Raw genomic sequence first — 25,519 nt, forward strand, 5'->3', positions numbered from 1 at the left:
TGAGGATGAATAGGCACATGATAATCCTCTTTTTTGCGATCTAGCTTTCACATTACCATATTTCCTTTGATCAATGGAATCGCAGATCTTATAGACTCCATTTTGAATTTTTTGTAGGATATGCATCTGCTTAGCGACTTTAGATTTATTATTGTGCGATAATTGCCCTGGGTTTCTTTATTGAGAATAGGCTTGAAAAGTATCCCAGAAACCATTCTGACTCTGGCATAGGTACTACTGCCCCTGAATCCACCAATTTATTTATATTCACCAGTAGCCTTCTTGTGACCTGGGAGCACTGAATAGTTGTTAGATGGAATCTTCCCTGAGGGATTTGCACATATTGTATCTTGTATCCTCTCGCTATTGTCTGAAGTATCCATGGGTTCTTGGATACTTCTGACAAGGCTGAGAAAGTTTTGGAGTCTTCCCCGAAAGGACGAAACCCTTTTAGGTTTTTCTTCTGAGAAATCCTTCTTCTCGTCTGAGGCCCTTTCTAGCATATTGTCTAGTGCCCTTTCTAGCATATTGTCTAGTACAGGACCAAACATTCGAAGATCAGAAAAGAGGATGGAGCACAATTTGCTTTTGGAGTAACTATCCCCTGGCCAGGTTTTAAGCCAGATTGCCTGCCTACCAATGTTGGATAGTGCGGCAAATTTAATTGACTCCGCTGAGGCGTCAGCCATAAACCTATTTTGAATAATGGCATAGATTCAAGTATCTCATCTCTGGATATCTTCTTCCTTAGATGAGCCTCTAACTCTCCTATCCATATACTCATGGATCTAGCCACAGAGGTAGATACAATATTATCTTTAATTATAGTTGTAAAGGTCTCCCATGATTTTTTTTTTTTTTGGAAGACCATCTGCTTTTCTGTCCATCAGATCCTTCAAACATGATGAGTCCTCAAAGCGGATAGCTGTTTTCTTTGCTACCCTAGATATAGGGATGTCGACTTTAGGAATTTTTTTCCTATAATTTTACCTCCTCAGGCTCAAACGTAGACATGACCTGAAACCTCTTGGGATTATCAGTCTCTTTTCTATGTCTTCCCACTCCTCCAGGATCATAGCTTTACTATATCTATTAAAAGGAAATACTCTGTTCATATGGCTCCTCAAACCTCTGAACATTCATCCTGTATAGGGGAGGGCTCCACCTTCATGGTATAAGAGTGTGTCAATGTCTTCCCAAGAGAAAAGGTAGTTCATTTTCTCTTATGGGGGAATTAGAACAGGAGGAAAGGGAAGAATTTGTTACATCTCCCATTGTGGTCTTTTTTTTGCCTGGGAGCAATCCGGGAGGATTGTGTAGTGACTATTTTCCATGACGGAATTCTGAACCTCCTCTCTTATTATGGATCTCATGTCGGTCGTAAAGGAGGGATGTTTTTTAACCACCTTAACAATACACTCTGGGCATAACTGTTTCCCATATGTGTCAGGTAGTCTAGCATTACACATAGCAAATCTCCTCCCTTTCTTTTCATGTGCAGATGGCGTTGTAGACATTTTAGATACTTTTTTGTCTTATAAAGGAATATACCATGTAATATACCCCAGATGGTGGACAGTGTGACTGTGAGAAAAACACCCAGATAACTCACTTGTACCAGGGTTTCAGCAGGGGTATCAGACCGGCCAGTGGTTTGTCCTTCCATGGCTGCCAGTCTAGATGCACTGGAACCTCAACTCCTCTCTGCAAATACTTTGAATAGTATTGTCTCACCTGTCTTCCATCTGAATCATCAAAAAAGCGATTCCCCTTTAATTTAGGATTTGGCACTTTTTTTCAAATCCCAGAAGTGCGTTCCACGCTAGAACGCACACCGGGCACTAGAGGCCTGCTCGTCATCCACTCTGTAACCAAAATTACTGGTCAGTCTTCCATGCACACAGGAGTTGCTAGCAGGGATGGGCAGCGTGAGCCAAGAGCAGCCATGAGGGGGAAGTGGTTCACCTCAGGATCCACAACTCTACCGGACAGGCCGAGGGACCCCTTGATCAGCAGTGTGTCATTCTCCAGAGCTCCCACAAGAGGAAGGGGAGATGCGAAAACCCCATTCCGATCTTCCTGCACTCTGCATCAGGAGCTCTTGCTCGACTGAAAGATGCAAGTGCACCTCTTCGGTGTTCCTCTGATAGGGACAGGAAAAACACTGAAGGGTGGTGGAAGAAGGGGCCTTTTAATCTCTTGTGTGTTCCTGTCACTATCAATGATATGAAGGACAACCCCCTGATGGTGCTGTCAGGAAGGCAATCATAGAAAAAGATATTTCAATGCATCTGTAACAAGGTGGCACGAGGTGGTAGTCGCGGGCGAATCTACTAAAGCAGAGTCAGTCCACACCCTGGCCCCTTGCACATGAAAGACGTAGTTACTTATCGGTAGCGGGATTTCTCAGAACCCATGACAACAACACGGAGAGAGGGGATCGGCTGTTCAAGGACAGGGAACTACAGATAAAAAGGGCGGTGGCTCTCCCTCGCATCAGTTGGTTTATAGAGCATCGGCGGGCCTCCAGGTTAATGACAACAAAAAAATATGCTTTTTCATACTGCTTATCAGAAAAACACCGTGCCTATAACATAAACACACTACGAACAGCAAAAGGTGCTCACCATACACGTGATGGGAGGGAATAAACGGGTGCTGTCATAGGCTCTGAGAAATCCCATTACCGGTAAGTAACTACATTTTTCCCTATCCCCATGACAGCACCACAGAGAGAATTACAGAGATTTGTAACTTAGGAAGGGACCACAGCCTGAAGAACTCTTCTTCCAAAGGTTAAGTCAGATGAAGAGGCTAGGTCCAGCCGATAGTGCCTAAAAAAGGTTGAAGGTGATGACCAGGTGGCCGACTTACAGATTTGTTCTATCGATACCTCCGACCTTTCCATACAGGAGGTCGCCATTGCTCTTGTGGAATGAGCTTTCAGCCCCTCTGGGACGACATTTCCACTGGATGAGTAGGCCAAGGATATCACATCTCTTATCCATATTGCTAGGGTACTCTTGGAAGCCTTGAGTCCCTTTCTAGGTTCCTGAAAGCATACAAAGAGAGATCCTTCCTTCCTACACCTCTGGGTGGACTCTAGATACTGAACCAGACATCTCCTAATGTCTAAGGTGTGAAATCTTTTTTCTTCTTTATTCTTAGGGTTTGAGCAAAAGGAAGGAAGGACTACCTCCTGAGACCTATCGAACTGAGATGCTACCTTTTGGTAAGTAGGCCGGGTCAGGTTTTAGGATAACCCTATCTTCTAGAATCTTTGTGAAGGGAGGCCCTGCAGATAAGGCTTGAATATCACTTACTCTCCGGGCTGACATTAGAGCCACCAGGAGAACGTTTTTTAATATGATCTTGAGAGGGATTGAATCTATAGGCTCAAATGGGGGACCTGTTAGAGCTGATAGAACCAAAAATAAAACCCAAGATGGTAGCTTCCGACTGACTACCGGTCAAGACCTTACGGCGGCTCTGATAAAACGTGCTACCCACGGGTTGCCTGCTACATCCTGATTATATAATGCTCCTAGAGCTGCCACCTGTGCCTTTAAGGTACTGACTGCCAGGCCACGTTCTAGTGCTTTTCTGTAGAAATACAAGGATCTCAGTAATTGGGACACTATCCTGAACTCTTATCCCCGAGGTGGACAGGAATTTTTTCCAGGTCTTGCCATAGGCTTTTGTAGTGAAAGTTTTTCTACTTTTTAACAGCGTAGAAACTAAATTTGCAGAAAAACCTCTTTTCCTCAACAGTGCCCCTTCAAATTCCACACTGTTAAATGAAGGTTCGCTGCCTGAGGGTGGAACTCCGGTCCTTGAGACAGAAGGTCCGGGAGTTCTGGCAGAACCCAAGGATCAGTGATCGATAACATCCTCAGCTAGGAGTACCAAGTTCTTTTTGGCCAGAAGGTGTCACACCGTTTTGTCTGTACCTGGTTGTCGGCATGACAATGCATGTCTTTGCTTTAACCCTTTGCTCCTTTCCCCCTAATTGAGCTGGGATACTATTGGCTGTTACCTGTATGGAGCCTTCTCAGTTCCCTGCGCTGCATGTCCGGTCCCTGGTTGACGCTGTGTAAGCTGTCCGTGGGTTGCGACCTCATTTGCAGCTGGTGCATTACTTTCCACATGCGTCTGGGCGTGCAGCCGCTGCCAGGAACTCTGAGCCTCAGTTCCTGCACTGATTGTGCTGTAATGGTTTCTGTTTGTGCTTAGGGTATGTGCACACATAGTTTTTTGTCTCTGCGGATTTTGTAGAGAAATCCGCAGGACAAAGACCTGTGGTTTATATGCGGTTTTGCCCTGCGGTTTTACACCTCATAATGGATGGTGTGTAAAACTGCTGCATTTCTGCACCAAACAATTGACATGCTGCGTTTTGAAAACCGCAGCAAAACCGAGCGGGAAAAAAACTCAGCATGTGCACAGCTTTTTTTTTTATTTTCATAGGAAATAAAGGTACTGTACAACGCAGCAGAATCTACTGCGTTTCTGCAGAGCCAAAAACGCTGCGGAAACGCAGCAGAAACCGCAAAGTGTGCACATACCCTTAGGGCGTACATGGCCACACCTCCCCTACTTTTATCAGGGTTAGTGTGTGTACTTGAAATGCTGTCCCCAGCCAATGGCTGAGGGGCAGCTCCAATATAAACTTCCCATTCCCTGCTGGGCATTGCCAGAGCTATTCTCAGAGTTCTTAAACCTTGCCATGTGTGTTTTGTGTCTGTGTCCCTGGACCTCTCCTGTCTATGTTTTGGTACCAAAGTCCCTGCCTTGATTCCTGCTTTGTCCTGTTCCTGCGCCCTTCCCTGGAGGCGGTATATCCAGGCTCGAATCCTTGATCCTGTACCTGACCCTGTCTGAACAGTGTCTGCTGTGTTATGTTTCTGGAATCCCTCTGTGTCTGGAGCCTCGCACCCAATGATTTTGAGTCTCTTGTAACCGGTGTTCCTGCTGAGCATCTACTACTCTACGCTCTGACTACCATGTGGTGTTAGCTCCATACAGGCCCAGCAATCCTGCGGTTCTAGCACCATCACGCTAGAGTTCTTTCCTAGGTCCGATGCCCGGAGCCTGACGACCGCAATCTGGAACCTGATGACCGCTGCCTGGAGCTTGGAGCCTGATGACCCCAGTGGTGCCTTCAGGTCACGTCAGATGTCTGGAACCGAACGACTCCTGTCTGATGTCTGCCGGTGAACCTGATGTGCTGATACTGATGTCCTGCCTGTGTCCTGATGTACCCTTACGTCCTGCCTGTGTCCTGATGTCCCGCCTATCCGTGCCTCGGTGATCTGTTGGTGCCTTGGGGTCCACTGGGTGGTACCCTTCTGGGAGGTGTGGAATCGGGAGATTTATAGCAGGTTTTTAATTTTGGCAGCTGCTGCATGCTAAAAGATGCTTTTTATTGTAAAAATAGCTTATGCATAGCCACATTTTGAGAGCTATAATTTTTCCAGTTTTTGACCCGCTGAGTCATGTGAGGTCTTATTTTTTGCGGGACGAGTTGACGTTTATTGGTACCATTTTCGGGCACGTGACTTTTTTGATTGCTTTTTATTCTGATTTTTGGGACGCAGAATGAACAAAAACCAGCATTTCATGAATTTCTTTGGGGGGGGGGGGGGGGGGCGTTTACGCCGTTCGGTAAAATTGATAAAGCAGTTTTATTCTTCGGGTCAGTACAGTTACAGCAATACCACATTTGTCATTTTTTGTATTTTGGCGCTTTTATGCAATGGAAAGTTATATATATAAAAAAGAAAAAATATATATTTTTGCATCGCTTTATTCTGCAAGCTGTAACCATTTTTTTCGCGGGACAAGATGACTTTTCAGCGGTACCATGGATATTTATATCCGTATTTTTGATTGAGTGTTATTGCACTTTGTTCGGCGGTATGATAAATGAAGCAAAAAAATGCTTTATTTTTTAAAGGGTTCAATAAAGGGGTTAACTAGTGGGACAGTTTCATAGGGTGGGTCGTTACGGACGTGGCGATACCAAATATGTTTACCTTTTTTATTATCAAAATAATGAATTCGGTAATATTTTTATTTAGCGTTGATAAATTTACACTTTTTTTAACTTTATTACATTGTCCCAGGGGGGACATCACAGATAATAAATTTTATTTTTATAGCGCAGACATATTCCGCAGCACTTTACATTTCAGAGGGGATTTGTACAGACAATAGACATTACAGCATAACAATAATCACATACAGTAGATTATAACAAATAACAAGAGGAGTGAGGGCCCTGCTCGCAAGCTTACAGTCTGAGGAAAGAGGTAGACACAAAAGGTGGGTGGTAACAGTTGCTCTGATTGTATGGACCAGCCATAATGTTAAGTGTGTAACAGTACAGACACAGAGGGCTAATGGATGCATAAAGCATGTGGGAACATGATGCTGGGAACCTGGTTATGGTAAAACTTTTGGCTCTGCCACACAGGGATAGGTTAGGTTAATGTGTTGAGGCGATAGGCCAGTCTGAATAAATGCGTTTTCAGGACACGCTTAAAATTGTGGGGATTGGGGACTAATCGTATTGACAGGTCAGCGATCTGTCACAGGCAGTGCTGGAGGCTTCCTCATGTCAGCGCTTTGCAGGCATGAGGAAGCCAGCTCCCTGCAGGCCCCCGCTGCCATCTTGGATCCAGGGACCTGCCGGGAAGGAGGCCCCCACAGCAGCGCTGCACATCGCGCTACACATCGCGCTACTGCGGGGGTCTCAGGAAAGCACAGAGGGAGCCCCCTCTCTGCACGCTTCTCTCCTATGTCGCCGGTACACTGCGATCATGTTTGATCGCAGTGTGCCGGGGGTTAGTGTCAGGGGTGGTCCTGACACAGATCATGATTATTACAGCCAGCACGAAGGGCCAACGTTGAGATGACACTTTAAGGCAAACCATTACATATAATTTTTCATTTTAAAAGTGACAAAGAGGAAATTGCACAGATGCAAAAGTTTTGACACCTTGTATGGGTCACACCTAGTAGCATCTCTTTTGGAGTGTCTCAGCTTGTAAACTATTTTTTGGAGCCAGCCAATAGCCTTTCAATTTTTGCTTGGAGTATCATCCAGTCTTCCTTGGAAAATTCCAGTTCTGTGAAATTCCTGGGTTATCTAGCATGCTCGAAAATTATGTCGAGCCCCCGTGACTGCATGTCATGGCCGTTTCACAGCTGCAGGGATTGCCCTGCACGTGTTGCTGGGCTGTCGAACAGCCGAGAGACATGCAGGTAAGGGAGTGCGACTCTTCTAGGCACACTGAAGACACTGCTAGCACCTGAGAATGTTCGGATAACACCTTATTTGAGCACTGTTGGTCATTACTAATCAGTTATACAAATCTGCAGCCCAGAGCACTGCCATTCACTATCAACTGTAAAAAACAAAAAAAAAAAAAAAAAAAAAAAAAAAACCAAAGACAAAAAAAAAAAAAAAAAAATGCTCCTTACAAACTGTCCTGGAACTTCTGGATTGTTGGCAACTCCGAATGGGGAATGAAAGATCCAGTCCAACAGCAGTAAGTAGCAGGTTTTTCTAATAAGATGCATTACAGAGCAGCTTATTCTTGGGTGTACTACTAATTCATGTGACTAAAGAAAATCTACATCTCAGAACAGTTACTATCTAACTAGAGTTAGACCACATAGGCAAGTGTGTTTGACAAGAATGCAGGAGATGCTTGCTTAATTTATAAAAATATTTATTTATTAAAATATTAGGAGATATTTTATATAAAATAATAAATACAATAAATATACAAAAAAACATATATACATTAAACGAGGACATTCTCTTCACATTCACTTGAGGTGTGGCAGTGCTTTTTTGCAAATTCAGAAGACAATCTATATAAAGAAATTGGTAGTATTTAGTGATCATGGCCATTTTCAATACATCAAGTTTCACAAAAACCCAGTAAGGACTGGTACATAGGTATTTATCTTTAGGATAAAAGCTAAACAGCAGTTAAGTTTCAGTATCGTGTATAGACATTTGGCATTATAGCAGCTAGAGTGCGACCATCTTTACTGTGATCATAGCCCAACACCCCATTAATTGTACACCAAGGAGCCCTGATCATAGCACTAGATCACTGCATGCAGGAACAGCTCACACTGCTTGTTCAAGGCAGCATAGCCTTGCACTAGATCAGAATATGACCAACTAATTCAGCATTGTTCCTAGATGTTTAAGGGCGGGAGCTAGGGAATGTAGGTGCATGCTCTAGTAAGCCGATGCAGCTTTCCATCAACTGGTTTTGCAGTGGAGGACATTCAGTTTTCAATTTCTATACTCACTTTAAGTCAGACATCTTCACTTCCATTTTCTTGTCCTAATTTTTTTGTCTCGTCCGTGTCACAATTGTAGGAGGAGTATTTCCTTCGTGTGCTAAAAAAAAAAAAAAAAAAAAAAAAAAAAAAAAAAATTTAAAAATAATCTGGTATTGTAGGTGTCAAAGCCATTTTGCAAGTTCAGTGAATTCAGGGGAGAGGCTTCTGGTATTTTGACCATGCACTTGCCCAAATAAGCCTTCAGTTGAAGCTAATTTGCTAATTGATGTTATATCAGTGCAACTCAATACTTACTGTACAACAATGATAATGATTATGGCTGTAATGCTGAGTGTTGATAGTAGAACTGCTACAACTGCCAGTATCGTTGTTGTAGTCATCTCATGAGGGTTTGAGGAACCTGCTCTTAAGTATTGTTCTGTGCACCTCTCACCAAAGAAATTTTCATGGCATCTGTATGAAAAAGACTCCATTAGGGCATGGTCCACAAATGTAATAGGGAGTTATAGCCATAAAGCAAGGCGAAGGATGTTAAATTATATTGGCCAGCCTATGCATCATGACCTCCATGGATTACAGAAGGAGTTTGCAAGTAGTTGACATACTCCACCCAAGTTACCAAAATAAGAGTAATTTGTCAAGGGTTGGTGAATTCAAGTGCAAAAGCACCTGCATTTAACCGAAACATCACTATTATGGTCTTTCAAATAGCACTTTTTTCACCTTCTATGTGAGATATAATATATTATATCTATCTTAGTGCTCATTTGAAGCCTATACCACAATGCTTTGCCACTTGCAGCTGCTCAATACCAAGTCCCGTTTATCCATAAAGATTAGTACTGACTACTCGGTATGCAGTTAACAATTGTACTCACTTGCATGAAACTTCTGATATGTTTGCTAGGTATCGGCATTTTCCATGAACACAGAAATTCTTGTGTGTAGTCTGACAAGGGGTCTTTATCTTTTTCTTGTTTTTATTCTTTTCTGCCTTCTTTTTATCAGCCTTTTTCTTCTCAACTTTCGTGGCGGGCACTTCCCCATTAGCTGGCTTGACCACAGCTTGCACTGGAAAGAAAAATTGATCATGTTACCATTATTGATAAACTTATAATCTGTTAATAAGCAAGTTCTACTTAGAAATTCTGTATAGTCTACAAGAGTGCCATCAGAAACAAACATTTTTAATTTACAGCACATCAATACACATACTATCAATCCTGGACAGTTACTATGCAGCTCAAACCAAAGCCAATTAATACTAGTCATTAGGTTATAAATGTGATAATGAGTCACAGCTTATTAGATCCATGACAGACTATATGCTGTAGTCTACACAAGGTTTGACGATTAACACAAGTTGACGATCTAACTAGAGGTCATGCATGGAGTGACCAGCAACTTGAGAAGACCATTTCCTTCCCACATTCTTGCATACTCTCCAGGAGAATGACCCATCTCATTTTAATCGGAAATGTCACTTTCAGGAATGGAAGAAATTCTGAACAGAAAAGCCCTGAAGGAAGGGTTGGGAGGAGGTCGTGTCACCGGTTGTGTGCATTAGACATGTCTCATTACCGCAGTGAGTCACTGAGGTGAGGCTTTACAATCTGCGGTGAATGTTGCCACGTTCTTCAGCTGCCAAGGCTCCTTCAGGAAATGTAATGCACACTGGTAAATATATGAAGGGCTAGTTACTGCAAGCTTATTGCCCACATAGAAGAGTTAGCAATAGCAGTTCTTTAATCCAAGTTACTGTGTATTTGTGCCTCCAAGTTGTAAAAACCATTTGAATGCATAATATGCAGTGGGGAACGTTGAGAATTTGCCCTTTGGATGGCATGTCTTTGCAGCTGGCTTGGTTACGAGCACAGGCAACGGCGGTATAACAATCCCTGGTGCTCCGCAGCTTTCATAGTGTTATTCATCTAGTCCAACAAATAGTGACCCAGTGGGGGATTACATGAATTATCCATTACATCTAGTAGGAGACTAATGACACTGCGTAATACTTTCTCAATTAATATGATGCAAGTGGGAGATGATCCAGTTATGAGAAGGGTGGCTGTGGTCCGATAGTGTTGGGCAGAATACAGGTCACATGGTTAAAATGGCTTAGAGCTACTGAGGAGCTGCAGGAAATTTTGGCTCTGTTGTCCCAGAGAGTTTGGACAAGTAGTACGAGTAGAAATATGACAGTGTTCATTTGATATTTTGTGTAATGATCCTTGGGAACATAGTCAATTTATTATAGACAGACGATGTCAGACACATGGCATCCCAGATGCTGATGAGAAGGTAGCAAGTCTGAAGTTCTGTGATTCATTCCTGGCAGCAAAGGAAACCTCTGCAATGTGTTTCTAGGCCCACACAGCTCCAGAGAAGAGAACGGATGGCAGAATTCTCTGATCAGATGAGAGAATTACAGAACTCTGCAGCTATAAAGTTTCCACATCAGACTTTAGGGCTGGAGAGGGTAGGGGTACAGGCAGACGGCCATATAAAAATCGGACCACAGTGCACGACCTGAGTGATGGCGTCATATTGCCAAGAGACGGTCACTTGGGTCTGGAGAGCCACCGTCCAGATCAGACACCTTGTTCTGATCTCAGCCCGACTTATAAGGCTGTCTGACTGCACTCATTAGGTTCAATAGTCTGATCTATACATTGGAGAGGGGTGGTTCAATACTACTACACCAGATACGTGCACAGGCCATAGTAAACTGCAACAAACATGCGTTTTTTATACACACCTCGTATAGAATCATCGACATCGTATCCCGAGAGGTCCTCATCTTCATCGTATTCGTCATAGTCAACTTCATGGACATTTTGCAACCCGGCGGAGACACCATCACCTGCCCCGGATAACATCACCCTGATCTCATTCCCAGTGGAGTTCACTTCAGAACAATGTACGGCGTATTCACACGCTGCGGAGTTAGACGGCACAAGTTAGGTAGCGTCCCGTATGCGTGAGTAAAGCAAGAAGTGATCGCCTAGTCAGTTATTGATTGACACATCACCCGAGTAGGCTGTAGCAGAACATAGATTGGAAGTAGTCACAGTTTCCAGACTATCAGTATGGAAAATTCAGGGATGGACAGGGTTAATCAGTAGCCATTGATTTTTGCTTGGACAAACATTACTCATCAGGCAACTATTGCAGACTTCATTCACAAAGTCCTCAACCTGCGCACAGCAGGACAAGCAGGGACTTGCTGCAATCCCCTGCCGACCAAAATAACTAACGTGGCAACAGGAAGAGGAGCAGCAGCACAAGTAGCAAGCATGAACATTGCAAATATTAAATATATATCCCCCCCCCCCCTTTTTGTTCATATATTACACATACACACTTACAGAAAATCCAAAAAAAAAAAAAAAAAGGCGGGATAAAAAAGTCATAAAGTCAGTGATTTATAGATATATCTGTCCAAGCAAAAATAAAGTAGGCAGTGGGGGGGGGGGGGGGGGGGGGACAAATTTAAAATTAATGCAAACTATGAAAGGACCGTACTAAGTGAAGCACGCCCCCTATAGGAGCCTGCAGAGCACACAGCACCACACGTGTGTCCGCTACAACTCACCCAGGCACAGCAGGAAGATGCTCCACGCCAGTGACAGCTGAGAGGACATGACTGCACCACGCTCCCTCCTGAGATGCTCAGCGGTATATGAACTGGAAGCCGCGAGCGTTCCGTATTTATAGAGCTCAGGCTGACTGGTCACGTGACCGCGCTCTGACGCGCCGGAAGCGTTTCCACTACTAGAGCTTTATTTAGGATTCCCTTGTTGTCACGTCTGCAGCCCCCGTTATATAGAACGTCACATGCGCCAGTCTCCTCAGGGGGTCGCTATTTTTTACTGCACGCTTTGGGGGAGAAAGTAGAGGCGCTACCAATATCAACCTATCAAGTTACTGCTCTCATTTTCCTAATGGTTTTTTGAGAATGAGAACAAGCTTCTGATTGGTTGCTGTTAACAATTCCTCTGTTGTCTGCACTCCATTTCTGGAAATATCTAGTTTGTCGTCTGCAGTTACAGGTAGGAGCAGTTTCAGTGTTGCCCATGTCTTCGGTAATGAGGGCTGGTGAGAGGGATTTGTTTAAAGGTTTGCCCAAAATGATGAAATCACTTATCATTGTCAATACAAAACAGCGCCACAAATTGCAACAGGATGTGTGTGGTATTGCAGCATGAAGGAATCTGTCACCTGAGGGAATGCGTCACCTCATTTTCGCGCTGTATGTAAATTAGTTGGGTCCGATGGACAGTGTTTTTGCTCCTTCCCTCCTTGGCCGCTGTCCGCAATATTTCAGGTAATTTCCGTAGTACTTGTCCATATTACGCTCGTGCACATTGCAATTTCCACTCGCGCGTGCGCAGTATGCTTTGCCCAACTGCGGGCAAAGCCGAAAAGCATTAGTGCGCATGCGCCGGTGAACTATGTCCCGGAACACAGAAATGGCAGCGAAATACTTCCGGGACATAGTACTTCCAGCGCATGAGAACTACTTCTTTCCGGCTTTGCCAGCAGTTGGGCAAAGCATGCTGCACACGCGCGAGTGGAGATTGTAATGCGCACGCGCAAAATATGGACGAGCACTACGGAAATTACCTGAAATATTGCGTACAGCGGCCAAGCAGGGATAGAGGAAAGGCGCAAAAACACCATCCATCGGACCCAACTAATTTACATACAGCGCCAAAATGAGGTGACAGATTCCCTTTAACGAAAATGGAGCTGAGCTGCATTAGGGTATAGCCGCGGTATGGATGAAAAGCGCACCGTCATGCTGTCACTGTGGTCCGGTGGTTATGGGCCATACTCCGCCATTGTGGTAGCCCTGCTACAGAGTCATTCTGACATTACTTAGTCCCAGACAGTCTGGTGGTAAAAGAGGAGGCGCTAAGGAAAATCAGGGCCAAAGTGTTTTGGGGTACAGTTCCGGCAGTCCTGGGGGGCCATAACCGTCCTGAATTTGGTGGGGAGACTTTGTCGTACCCCGACACCTGCTTTATGGCGTAATCACAAGTTACGGTGTCGATAATATTTCTTACTTTTGCCATGATTCCTGAATTTTCCTGAAAAGCTGGTGATGGGGGGCCGGCAAATGTCCCATATTATTTATAGTAGAAATTATAGTGTAAATATTCGCCAGCCCGTCGTTGGCGTCCATGTGATTTTCTGGTGCAGGCACAGCAGGAGAGGTGACTGATTTACTAAAATGAGTCTTTTATCAAAACTAGAGCTTTTAATTAAAACTTCATCAAAACATTCAGAGGGGAAATTATTAAGGTCTTTTTTTCTTTTTTTTTTTACCAATTTTCCCTCTGAATGTTGCATGTGGAAAGTAGGATCACGAAAGCAGCGATTTCCTGTGTGTTAGACAATCCCTGCATGTGTTGCGCCTGTTGAATAGCCAGGAGACATGCAGCCGCGGGGGCGCGGACATATTTTTTTTTTTTTTGAGCACGCTGAAAATACTCTATTAGGACACGAGCATGCTGACATAACACCTCAGCCGAGCATTTAAGTTGAAATTAATGCAGCCAGACCTCACTCACCTGCGCTCGAAACCCCCCGCAGACCCTGCAGAGGCTGAATCACAGTACAATGCTGCGCCATGTCGTTCTGTAGGCTGTGAATTGTAGAGTTATTGGGGTGTGTATTGACACTATGATGTAGCCATTACCATGTAGACACTGCTGAGCAGTAGATTTTGGGGACTGAGATTAATTGACATTTCAGGTATATTTGATGCCACATTTTAAATAAGGCCGGGGTCACACTTGTGAGTGCAATGCGAGAAGCTCGCGCCTCAATACCCAGCACTTGGATCGGAGTGTTAAGCTGCATAGAAAGACATGCAGCTGCACACTCCGGTCCCCAGTGCCGGCGGCAGTGCCGGGTATTGAGGTGAGAGACTCGCGCGAGCGTAATAATAATCTTTATATAGCGCCAACATTTTCCGCATCGCTTTACAGTTTAACATTTTCAAAACACAAGTCATAAGTAACAACGTTAACAATACAGTAATTAAAGCTTAATAAGACGACCCTGCTTGTGAGGGATGGATAGAGATAGTGAATGGGCTATACACGCACACTTACACATAGTATGACTTTGATTAGTGAACATGATAGGCTGCTCTGAACAGATGTGTTTTGAAGGAGCGCCTAAAACTGTGCAAATTGTGGATAGTCCTGATTTCTTGGGGTAGAGAATTCCAGAGGATTGGCGCAACGCTAGAGAAGTCTTGGAGTCGGGACTGGGAGGTTCGGATTAGTGCAGAGGTCGAAAGTCTTTTGCAGAGCGCAGCGGTCGGCTATGCCGATAGACAGAAATGAGGGAGGAGATGTAGGGGGGTGCTGCACTGTGGAGAGCTTTGTTGGTGAGAACAAGTACTTTGAATTGGATCCTATAATGAATGGGCAGCCAATGTAAGGACTGGCGAAGAGCGGACACGTCCGAGTACCGATTAGCCAGATAGATGACCCTGGCTGCTGCATTAAGTATGGACTGGAGAGGGGAAAGTCGAGTAACGGGGAAGCTTCTCGCATTGCACTCACAAGTGTGACCCCGGCCTAAGGGAACACCTCTGTGTGCAACCAGAGATGTAGATCTCACACCCCGGGCAGATCAGGCTTCTAGTATGGACAGTATATGGTCCCATCTGGCCCCAAGCCCCTATAATAATAATCTTGGTGCCCACCAAGTAGCTGTGCGTAAGGACACATGGTATTACGGGTTTTTAGATTTTTGATTTCTTTATAGGCTATTTATCGGCTATATAGATAAATTTCATGTGGTTTAACTTAGAGTTAAAGGGCCGGTAGATAGGACCAGCACTAATGTGCTTGGCTAAGATTATGTAATTTAGTGCGTAGCACAAATATTCCTCCCGCACCTCTGTATCTGGCCCTAACATGCTCTCACATCCTAACAGGGTGCACACTGTATGTACAGTATATGGTCATCTGAACAGAGGCGCAATGTGGGAAGTGTCTGGTGACATTTTAAAGAAGTTACATATTCGATCTTTACAAATATAGGTAATATTTTTGCCTCAGACTAGTGAATTCAATGAGTGCATATGGTCTTACACTTAAAGGGTTGGTCCGAAGGCAAAGCATTCTTCTATTTAGTCCCAGAATCTAAGCTATTTTCTATCATACTTGCATTAAAATTTCCCTACCGCTCCCTAACTACTATACACTAACTGCTTTTGTATGTACTTCTCTACTTCTTGTCTGATGACGATTTGTTTGAGAATCCCCAGTGCATGCTGGGATACTCAAACAATGCATCATCAGGGGCATCAATGTCACTGCTCCTGCCCCCTCCTTGAAACAAAGCGTCATCAGTGGCAATCATTTCAGACACTGGTCCCTGCTCTGTCCCTTAGTGTCTCCCTTGTTCAGTGTCTCCTTTGTTCAGTATCTCCCTTGTCCAGAGTCTCCCTTGTCCAGTGTCTCCCTTGTCCAGAGTCTCCCTTGTCCAGAGTCTCCCTTGTCCAGTGTCTCCCTTGTTCAGTTTCTCCTTTGTCCAGAGTTTCCCTTGTCCAGAGTCTCCCTTGTCCAGTGTCTCCCTTGTTCAGTTTCTCCCTTGGCCAGTGTCTCCCTTGTCCAGTGTCTCCTTTGTGCAGTGTCTCCCTTGTTCAGTTTCTCCTTTGTCCAGAGTTTCCCTTGTCCAGAGTCTCCCTTGTCCAGTGTCTCCCTTGTCCGGTGTCTCCCTTGTCCGGTGTCTCCCTTGTCTGGTGTCTCCCTTGTCCGGTGTCTCCCTTGTCCGGTGTCTCCCTTGTCCGGTGTCTCCCTTGTCCGGAGTCTCCGTTGTCCGGAATCTCCCTTGTCCAGTGTCTCCCTTGTCCAGTGTCTCCCTTGTCCGGTGTCTCCCTTGTCCGGTGTCTCCCTTGTCCGGAGTCTCCGTTGTCCGGAGTCTCCCTTTTCCAGTGTCTCCCTTTTCCAGTGTCTCCCTTGACCAGTATCTCCCTTGTGCAGTGTCTCCCTTGTCCAGTGTCTCCCTTATGCAGTGTCTCCCCCCTTGTGCAATGAGCACAGTGTCTGGTCTGTTGTCTGTATAAATAAATAGTAATAAGCCGGCAGCAGATCAGTGATGTCATCTGTGGGGGGCGACACTAGTCCTCCTGCACGCTGGGTATAGCAACACCGCTCTGCCACTGGCTTATTACTATTCAGCTAAGCAGACAACAGACCGGCACATGGCGCTGGGGGGAGACATGGCACAAGGGAGACAATCAGGGACACAGCAGAGAAAACACCACCTCGGAAACAAACGTCTCTGTCAGGAGCTGTGACAATGGCTGCAAGCTCTGACCCCTGATGAAGCTTTGTTTGAGTATCCCAGCATGCACTGGTGATATTCAAACAAATTATCAGACAGGAAGTAGAGAAAAAAATACAAAAGTAGATAGTGTACAGTAAATAGGGAGCGGTAGGGAATTTTTAAAGCAAGTATATTAGAAAATAGCTTACATTATGGGACTAAATAGATAGGAAAAATTACTTTGCCTTTGGACCACCCCTTTATTTTACAGAAGGAGTGTGGAGCTGATTTACAAGAATCCATAGTAAATATATGACTTCTGAATTTCCTGGCTATTCCCCGCAAAGGTTAAAGAGTAGCTATGCTGTTAACTGTGGCATTTTAATTACCTGCAGATTGCTGGGGGGACTGCGTCCAAAGACCCCCACTGATCACTGTAAGGATCCTGGAGAAGTGTGTAGTTTGCGAGGCAGGATAGCACACTCACAGAGCAGAGTATGGATTCAGTGGAGCTTTCTATTGAATCTGTACTACACCGTGCACTCACTCCGGCAGGGGCTGTGCGCACCTGCCTCCCAACCTGCTCACTTCTCAGCTATCTTTAGAGGAATCAGTGGGGGTCTCAGGACCCGGATCCCCCATTATTCTGCAAGAAATTAATAAAAAATATAAAAAAATTAAAAGTTTTAAAGAGAAAGTTAAATATGCTACGCTTTAATATAAAATTGCCTTTCTCCACTCCTTATAGCTACGGAATTTTCATATAGAATGTAGCCTAAATATCTACAAATTGTTGCATACAGAAGTACTGTACGGCACATAGTACTGTGTGCATGTTGTATAGTTAGGCCTCTTTCACACATCAGTTTTTTGCCGTCAGGCGCGATCCGGCTTTTTTTTGTAAAACCGGATCCGGCAAAATGCAATGCCGGATCCAGTTTTACCCCATTGACTTGCATTAGCACCGGATCGCGCCGGATGGCATTGCGTTTCATCCATTTTTTGCCGGATCCGGCTACTTGTCTCATTCCGGCGTCTGGAAAAAATGGCTACTGTAACGTTTTTTGCCTCCGGCAAAAAAGCCGGAAGCGCCGGATCCGGCGCTTCCAGCTTTTTGCTACAATAAAAGTCTATGGGCGCCGGAATGCGCCGGATCCAGAAAAAGACTGATCCAGCCATCCTGCAATATTTCCAGCAATTGTAGAAACTGAGGAAGTGTGCCTCTGTACCTACAGATGTGGCAGGTTAATCCAGAGCATAGCCTATGTCAGCGCCTCATCGGGAAGAGGAGTGCTTCTGACATAAGAGATTGCACTGGTATAGTCATATTAAAAGGGTGTGTTTATGACAGATTTATTGCATTCTACTATGTGTAAGCGTACTATTCATATTGTAGTGCCATTCTGACAACTTGCTCTGTTATCATAAAAGCCGAACATCTAAAGTGGTAGTTTTTCTTTTCGGAATGCCTCCTAGCGCTTAGACCATTACTCACAAAGTACTGTGATGCTGTAAAAATACATCACGCGTGGGGAGCCTGCATGCTAACTACTAAATTACATCTCTTACACAGTTTCTGACCTATCTGATCCATTTCTTAGCTTCTTTCCTCCAGTATGACCTAACCTGAAGGACTCAAGGCTGTAGGATCAGCCGCGACTGCCCCAGACAGAAACTTAGAGCTGAACTTCATACATTTTTTCGTGTCTAGAATTTCCCCCCCAAGGGAAGCAGTTTACTAAAATCTACCAGACATTCTCTCATTTCTAACTCAGAATGGCAACATTTATTATTGATAATGCTTTACCCTTCTTTTTAACATTTCGTTATCTGGAAAGATGGGACACCGAAGTATAGCTCTGTAAAAGAGTTCAATGTCTGCGGGAAGCAATGTGATAACTTTTTACTGGAATGGCTGCCATTAGTGACTACTTTCTGGCCGTCTGCTAGCAATAAAGAAGGCCAATATAAATGTTTTCCACTCAAAGCTCATGTACACAGCAGAAGCCTGTAGGACAGTGAATGATGGCTGTAGGGCCTCTTTATGAGCGGCTGTACTGGATCCTTTGTGATCTGTGTGTAGGGAGCCTTTCTCTCATAGACGCAATGCTTGTAATGGAGAAGGCCTCTGTACTTATCAAGTGCAATGGAGGATGTTCCATTTTTTCTGTCAGATTCATATAGAATCTAGCTTAAAATAACTCTAATAAATCTGAAACATGCAAAGGTGTAATAGGGGCTCATGGACCTCTATACAAACACCAATTCGTTTCCATAAAAACAGCTTGTTTGAGCACTAATGACAATTTTCTTGGCACTATGATAACTAGAAGGAACTTATAGGGAGCAGTCATTGACATGATATTTGTAGTAACAGTGCTATTCTTTACTGTTAGAGGTGAACAATATTTGGAGCTTCTCCATTAGAGATGAGCGACTTTGCCTTTTTTATGGTCGAGTCGGGTTTCATGAAACCCGACTTTCTCAAAAGTCGGGTCAAACGAAATCGGCCGACTGAAACATGAAACCCAATGCAAGTCAATGGGGAAGCAAAGTCGGCAAGGAGTGGAGGACAGTAAACACACCTACAGTATCCATTTCAATGCCAAAAACATCAATTCTTATTACTGAAGCTTGTCAACCTTAATTTACTTCATAATAATAGTTACGCATTGAAAACTGGGGGTTATTTGGCTAAAGTTGTGGGGGGGTAAGGCTGGCTCCAGGTTTTCGTGTGCCCTGGGCCAAAGAGTGCCAGTGCGCCCCTTTAACACATACCACAACTCATGATGCTCCGATACGGCACAGAAATATAGGTATAGTACAATGACAAATACTTCACTACTTACATGACATGACTGATCTATTTTAAACTGAACAATAGCTCAAAAAAAGGACAGTATATTACTCCATACAGTATTATGGCCACCACATTGTGCGCCATACAGAATAATGAGCCCCATATATTTCTCCATACAGAATAATTGGCCACATATAATGTTCCATACAGTATATGATGAGCTCCACATAATGCTACAGTATATGATGGTCCCCATGGACGATGCTCCAGTGTGTTATGGGCCCAGATAATGCTCCACATATAATGGGCTCCATTTCTAATGCTCCAGTGTATAATGGGCCCCATAAATGCTGCTCCAGTGTCTGATGTCCCCAATCTGGAATGCTCCAGTATATGATGGGCCTCATGGATGATGCTCCAGTGTCTTATGGGCCCTAATAATGCTCCATATATAATGGGCCCCATTTCTAATGCTCCAGTGTATAAAGTGCCCCGTAAATGCTGCTCCAGTGTCTGATGTCCCCCATTTGGCATTCTCCACTATATGATGGGCCTCATGGATGATGCTGCAGTGTCTTATGGGCCCTAATAATGCTCCATTTATAATGGGCCCCATTTCTAATGCTCCAGTGTATCATGTGCCCCATAGATACTGCTCCTGGGTCTGATCTGCCCCATTTGGAATGCTCCAGTATATGATGGGCCTCATGGATGATGCTCCAGTGTCTTATGGGCCCTAATAATGCTCCATATATAATGGGCCCCATTTCCAATGCTCCAGTGTATCATGTGCCCCATAGATGCTGCTCCAGTGTCTGATCTGCCCCATTTAGAATGCTACAGTATATGATGGGCCTCATGAATGATGCTCCAGGGTCAGATGTCCCCCATTTTGAATGCTCCAGTAAATGATGGGCCCCATTTTTAACTAACCCAGGCATGGTATGTGAAAAGAGATCCATGGGGTAATCTGAAGTGTGTGCTGCCGCATCCTTCACTTTTGGTGCGGGTGAAGGACACAAGGAAAGTGGTTGCTCCTGACCAGAAGCCCGCACTTACGACTCAGTGCTTGCATTTTTACTTCAGAAGAGGAGGCGATAGAGCTGGAGGCTGTTTCAGCAATGTAAGCCAAAAACAGTTCCTGATGCTCCGGCTTTAAAAGCAGTCTACCTACTCCCAGAAAACAGAGCCTTACAGGCCTTCCAGAGCTATACCATGATGCAGGCTCAACACCTCCTGCCTTAGCTGCTTTTGTGTTTTTGGTACTACCAGCAGATGCACCACCATCAGTACCAGGTGGCCCCCCACGCTCATGTCCGCATCCTCTTCCACCATACTTCCTCATGTTTTAGAAAATTGACCCAAAATACCAGTAGATATATGGTACTGTATCAGAAGTGTACAGCTCTATACAGTCTAGGGATAACAGTAAATCTCTGTATATATTTCATGAGTCATACACAGACGTTCACAGGCTCAGTATGGATTACCCATTAAAATAAAAAGGTGAAAAAGGGTACAGTATCACCAGATACAAGGTATATATAGTATAGTGTAAGCATTCTTAATCTCCATATACATTTCAGGAGGCAGACACAAACGCTCTCAGGCCCAGTATGGATTACACAAGAATATGAAAAGCTGTAAATGGGTAATGTAACACAAGCGTACAGCTGTATACAGTGTTGGCCAAATTTGAAATCTCTGTATATATTTCCGGAGTCACCCTCAGATGCTCACTCAGTCTGGGTTTGACCATAATAAAAAATTTTGTAAAAAAGTTACTGGATAACAAGATAGCAAGTATATATATTATAGGGTACAATTGAAATCTCCGTATACATAGTCCCGTAGTCAGTCTCAGACGCTCACTCAGTATGGATTTGACCGTAATATTAAATGTCGAACAAAGGTACTGTATAACAAGATACAAGCTGTATCGAGTATAGGGTAGAAATTGGTATCTCCGATTCACCGTATATATAGAAGGCATAAACCACACACGCTTACTCACAATGGATGATAGCGTAATACAAAATTTTGAACAAAGGTACTGTATCAGCACATACCAGGTGTATCCAGTCTAGGGGTAATTTTAAATTTCCGTCAATACTTCCGGAGTCAGACACAGACACTCACAGGCTCAGTATGTATTACACCAGAATTTAACAAGTAGAAAAAGGGAAAGGTAGTCGAAGCGTACAACAGTATACAGTGTTGTGGTACTTTTAAATCTTCGTATATATTTCAATCTCAGTAAGCCAGTCCAGACGCTCCGCTACTGGAAACTACATGGATACAAGTACAGACGGAAAGTTGAGTGTTAGCAGAAATTTGGGTATTACTCATCGCGGAAAAACCTCCCGGTACATGTTGCAGAGGCAATGCAGACCCTCAATTACGGTGTCTGTGGAAACAGCGAAAACGGTTCTTTGTGAAGAAAGGATTGCTTTATCGCACTAGCGTGGATCACATCACCGTTACTCGTCTCCATCAAACTGATCACAGGGAGAGATGTAGACATGGTCCTCACTGCCTATCATGATGTGTCTGGTCATTTTGGAGTGCAAAAAGACAGAAACCACAGACTGTAGGCGATTCTATTGGATTGACATGAGAGGATACATTGAAAAATGTTGGCAGGAATGTCACACGTCTGTGACTATCACAACTGTGAAAGGTGATCATAAAGCACCACTGCATCCGCTTGTAAGTTGACATCCATTACAAATGGTAGCCATTGATCATCTGAAGGTAGAGGCCAGCAGGAAAGGCCATAGCTACATCTTACCCATCATCGATCAATAAACCAAATTTCTAGTGGCCGTCCCTGTGAAAGATTTAACTGCCCAGACTACACAGCAGTGGAGCAGGGAGAGGTAAGTATTGCAACTTGCAAGTGCTGTGGCCATGACCAAGCAGGGGGGGCACACTCGTGGTTGACGGTACTGGCACAGGGCCCCTCATAGTACGCTGGTGTGTCTGACGGCAAGTGGGCCCCCCCACCGTCAGAGACACTGTATTGTACTATGAGGGGCCCTGTGCCCGGGTGCGCCAGGTGTTGACCCGAGCCATTAGGGGGGGTGGGCAGCCCACTAAGATAGGTTTAAAAAATGGCATATGTTGATGTGTTGGCTGGACATTCAGCTGCTGCAAAGGGCGGAATTGGGCAAGCCCGAGGAAGAGGAGGACAAAAGCGAGGCAGTTTTTTGGCAACCTATGTGTCATCAGGGGAGGGTGGGACAAAATCCTTTGAAACCCATGCATGGTTCATTTTAATGAAGGTTAGATCATCAACATTTTGGGTAGACAGACAGGTCCTTTTTTCTGTCAGGATTGATCCAGCAACACTGAAGACTCAGATAACACACTAGCAGAAGGGCAAGCGAGCTCCTGTAAGGCATATTGTGCCAATTCAGGCCAGGCGTCCAGTTTAGAGGCCCAATAGTCAAAGGGGAATGACCTGTGAGGGAGAACATCGATATGGGAGGAGAAGTAGTTTGTAACCATAATTGACAACTGCTGTCTCCTGTCATTATTAATCGATGCAGTATTAGCAGTCGTGTGAGCGGTACTTGAGAAATCATTCCACAACATGGTCATTAAACCCCTGTCTCCAACGCCACTTCAGCTGTGTGCAACACGAACACCTCTTCCATTGTGCCCACTACGGCTCGTGGGAGAACCAGCACCGCTGCTGTGTGCTGGAAAAGCCTCAAACGGTTTACCGGAGTTGGTTGTTTGTTAGCCAATATTATCTCTAGGTTCTCTTGTGGCATGATGTTGTGTAATTTGCCTTTGTAGCATGGATCGAGGATGCTGGCCAGCCAGTAGTCATCATCCCTCATCATTTTGGCAATGCGGGGGTCCCTTTTTAGGATCCGCAAGGCATAATCGCACATGTGGGCCAATGTTCCAGGTGTCAATGATGCAATGCCAGTGGTGGGTGGAGGAGCACTTTCTGGCAAATCCACATCCCTACAGTCACGCACAAACACTACCTGACATTGGAACACCAACATTTTCTCTTGCCCCCTGAGAAGCATCCTCTTGCCCAAAATAATCATCCCCCTCATCCTCCTCCTCTTCCTCTTCTTCCTCCACCTCGTCCAGGACAGTTCCCTGACCAGACAATGGCTAACTGTCATCAAGGCTTCCCTTGATAACCCAGGCATGATATGTGAAAAGAGCTCCATAGAGTAATCTGAAGTGTGGGCTGCCGCATCGTTAACTTTTGGTGGTGGTTAAGGACACAAGGAAAGGTGTTTTTCCTGACCAGAACCCTGCACTGACGACTCCGTTCTTGCAGGTTTCGCACGTTCAGAAGAGCAGGCTATAGAGTTGGTGGCTGTTTCGGCAATGTACGCCAAAACCTGTTCCTGATGCTCCGGCTTTAAAAGCGGTTTTCCTACTCCAAGAAAATGCAACATTACAGGCCTTCTTGGGCCAGATGATGACGCCGGCTCAACAACTCCTGCCTTAGCTGCTATTGAGCTTTTGCCAGAACCAGCCGATGCACCACCACCATCAGTACCAGCTGCACCCCCCTGACCACGTCCGCGGACTCTTCCACCATACTTCCTCATGTTTGGGAAAATGTACCAAAAATACCAGCAGAGAGATGGTACTGTATGAGGAGCGTCCAGCTGTGTACGGTGTCTTAAAAAAATTAAATCTACGTATATATTTTGTTAGTCCCAGACGCTTATATCTCCAAACATATCTCTCCATACCTCACTATACGTAATGTTTGTTTCTCCCAAGATCTCTTTCTGTCTTCCACATTCATACCTTCCTCACCCAATCACTTCCTATACTGTTCCCTAGCATCTCACATCTTCTTGAATTCCATGCCCCAACATGTCTGATTGTCTCCAATGTATCCAGCATTCAGATCCTTCAGACATAACGTGAAAACCCAGCACCTCAATAAAGCGTACTGCCTGCAATTATCTACCAGAGCTGCTGCAATGTAACCCCTCAATCTACTGTCTCCTCTGTAGACTGTAAGCCAACTTCTGTTTTAGTCAGTCACAATTAGTTTGTTCACTATAAGGCTGTGTTCACACAGTGCGGATTCTCCTACCGATCCGCAGCGGATTTGCTGCTGCGGGTCCGCTGCAGATCCGCAAGTCATGTACAGTAGAATGTTAGGCAATGGAAATTAAAAACTGCTGTGCACATGCTGCGGAAAAATCCGCACGGATTAGCTGCAGAATTTTTTCCACAGCATGTCAATTCTTTGGGCGGATCTGCAGCGTTTCTGCACCCATTGACTTGCATTGATCCGCAGCAAAACCGCAGGTCTCAAAAAGATCTGCGGCTTTGCTGCAGATGAAACGCTGCAGATCGGGAGGAGGGAAGAGTGTGGGCGGTGACTGTGTGCGTGTATGTGTGTGGGCGGTGACTGGGCGTGCATGTGTGTGTGGGCTATGTGTGTGTGCCGGGGCCTGCTGGGCTCATCGGGCTGTCGGGATGTGTGTGCGGGGGGTTACCGGGACTGTGCAGGGCTCATTGGGCTGTTGGGGTCTGTGCGGGGCTCATCGGGCTGTCGAGGGTCTGCGGGGCTCACCAGGCTGTCTGGGGGTCTGTGCAGGGGTCATCAAGCTGTCGGGGGGGTCTGTGCGGGGTCTTGCGGGGGTGTTGCTAGGCTGTCCATGGGTCATCGGTCTGTCCGGCGGGTGTGCGGGGGGGGTCTGCAGTGCTGTATGTACAGTATGCATATATGTGTATGTGTGTGTATGCAGGCATCGTCCGATGGGACTACAAGTCCCATTGGGCTATGCCTGCTACCCTGACAGTGAGTGACACATTAGCCATTGATGGGACAGTAGTAGTCCCATCATCCAGCTAATGTGTTGAATGTAAAAAAAAAAAAAAAAAAAAAAACATACAACATATAGCATACAGATCATACAACACTTAACATTATTATTATTATACATTTATATAGCGCCATTTATTCCATGGCGCTTTACATGTGAAAAAGAGAAATATAGACAAGTACAATAAACATGTGTAAGACAAGGGACACACAAGTACAGAAGGAGAGAGGACCCTGCCTTTGAGGGTTCACAGTCTACAGGGATGGGTGAG

General features: G+C 44.9%; 1 protein-coding gene across 1 annotated transcript; it reads right to left on the reverse strand.

Moving 5' to 3' along the window:
• Positions 1 to 7,719: 7,719 nt before the first annotated feature.
• AREG (amphiregulin) lies at positions 7,720 to 12,080 on the reverse strand. The gene is made up of 6 exons (XM_073590658.1): positions 11,924 to 12,080; positions 11,087 to 11,266; positions 9,207 to 9,399; positions 8,623 to 8,781; positions 8,335 to 8,425; positions 7,720 to 7,881 (listed from the first exon to the last, which is right to left on the reverse strand). Exons 1-5 carry the CDS (start codon positions 11,970 to 11,972, stop codon positions 8,341 to 8,343), a joined length of 666 nt encoding a protein of 221 aa, XP_073446759.1. The 5' UTR covers positions 11,973 to 12,080; the 3' UTR covers positions 7,720 to 7,881; positions 8,335 to 8,340.
• Between the last annotated feature and the right edge of the window lie 13,439 nt (positions 12,081 to 25,519).

The sequence above is a fragment of the Dendrobates tinctorius genome, unplaced genomic scaffold (genome assembly GCF_039654945.1).
Source record: "Dendrobates tinctorius isolate UK_male_01 unplaced genomic scaffold, ASM3965494v1 ptg000011l, whole genome shotgun sequence".
In the NCBI taxonomy this organism is placed as follows: domain Eukaryota; kingdom Metazoa; phylum Chordata; class Amphibia; order Anura; family Dendrobatidae; genus Dendrobates; species Dendrobates tinctorius.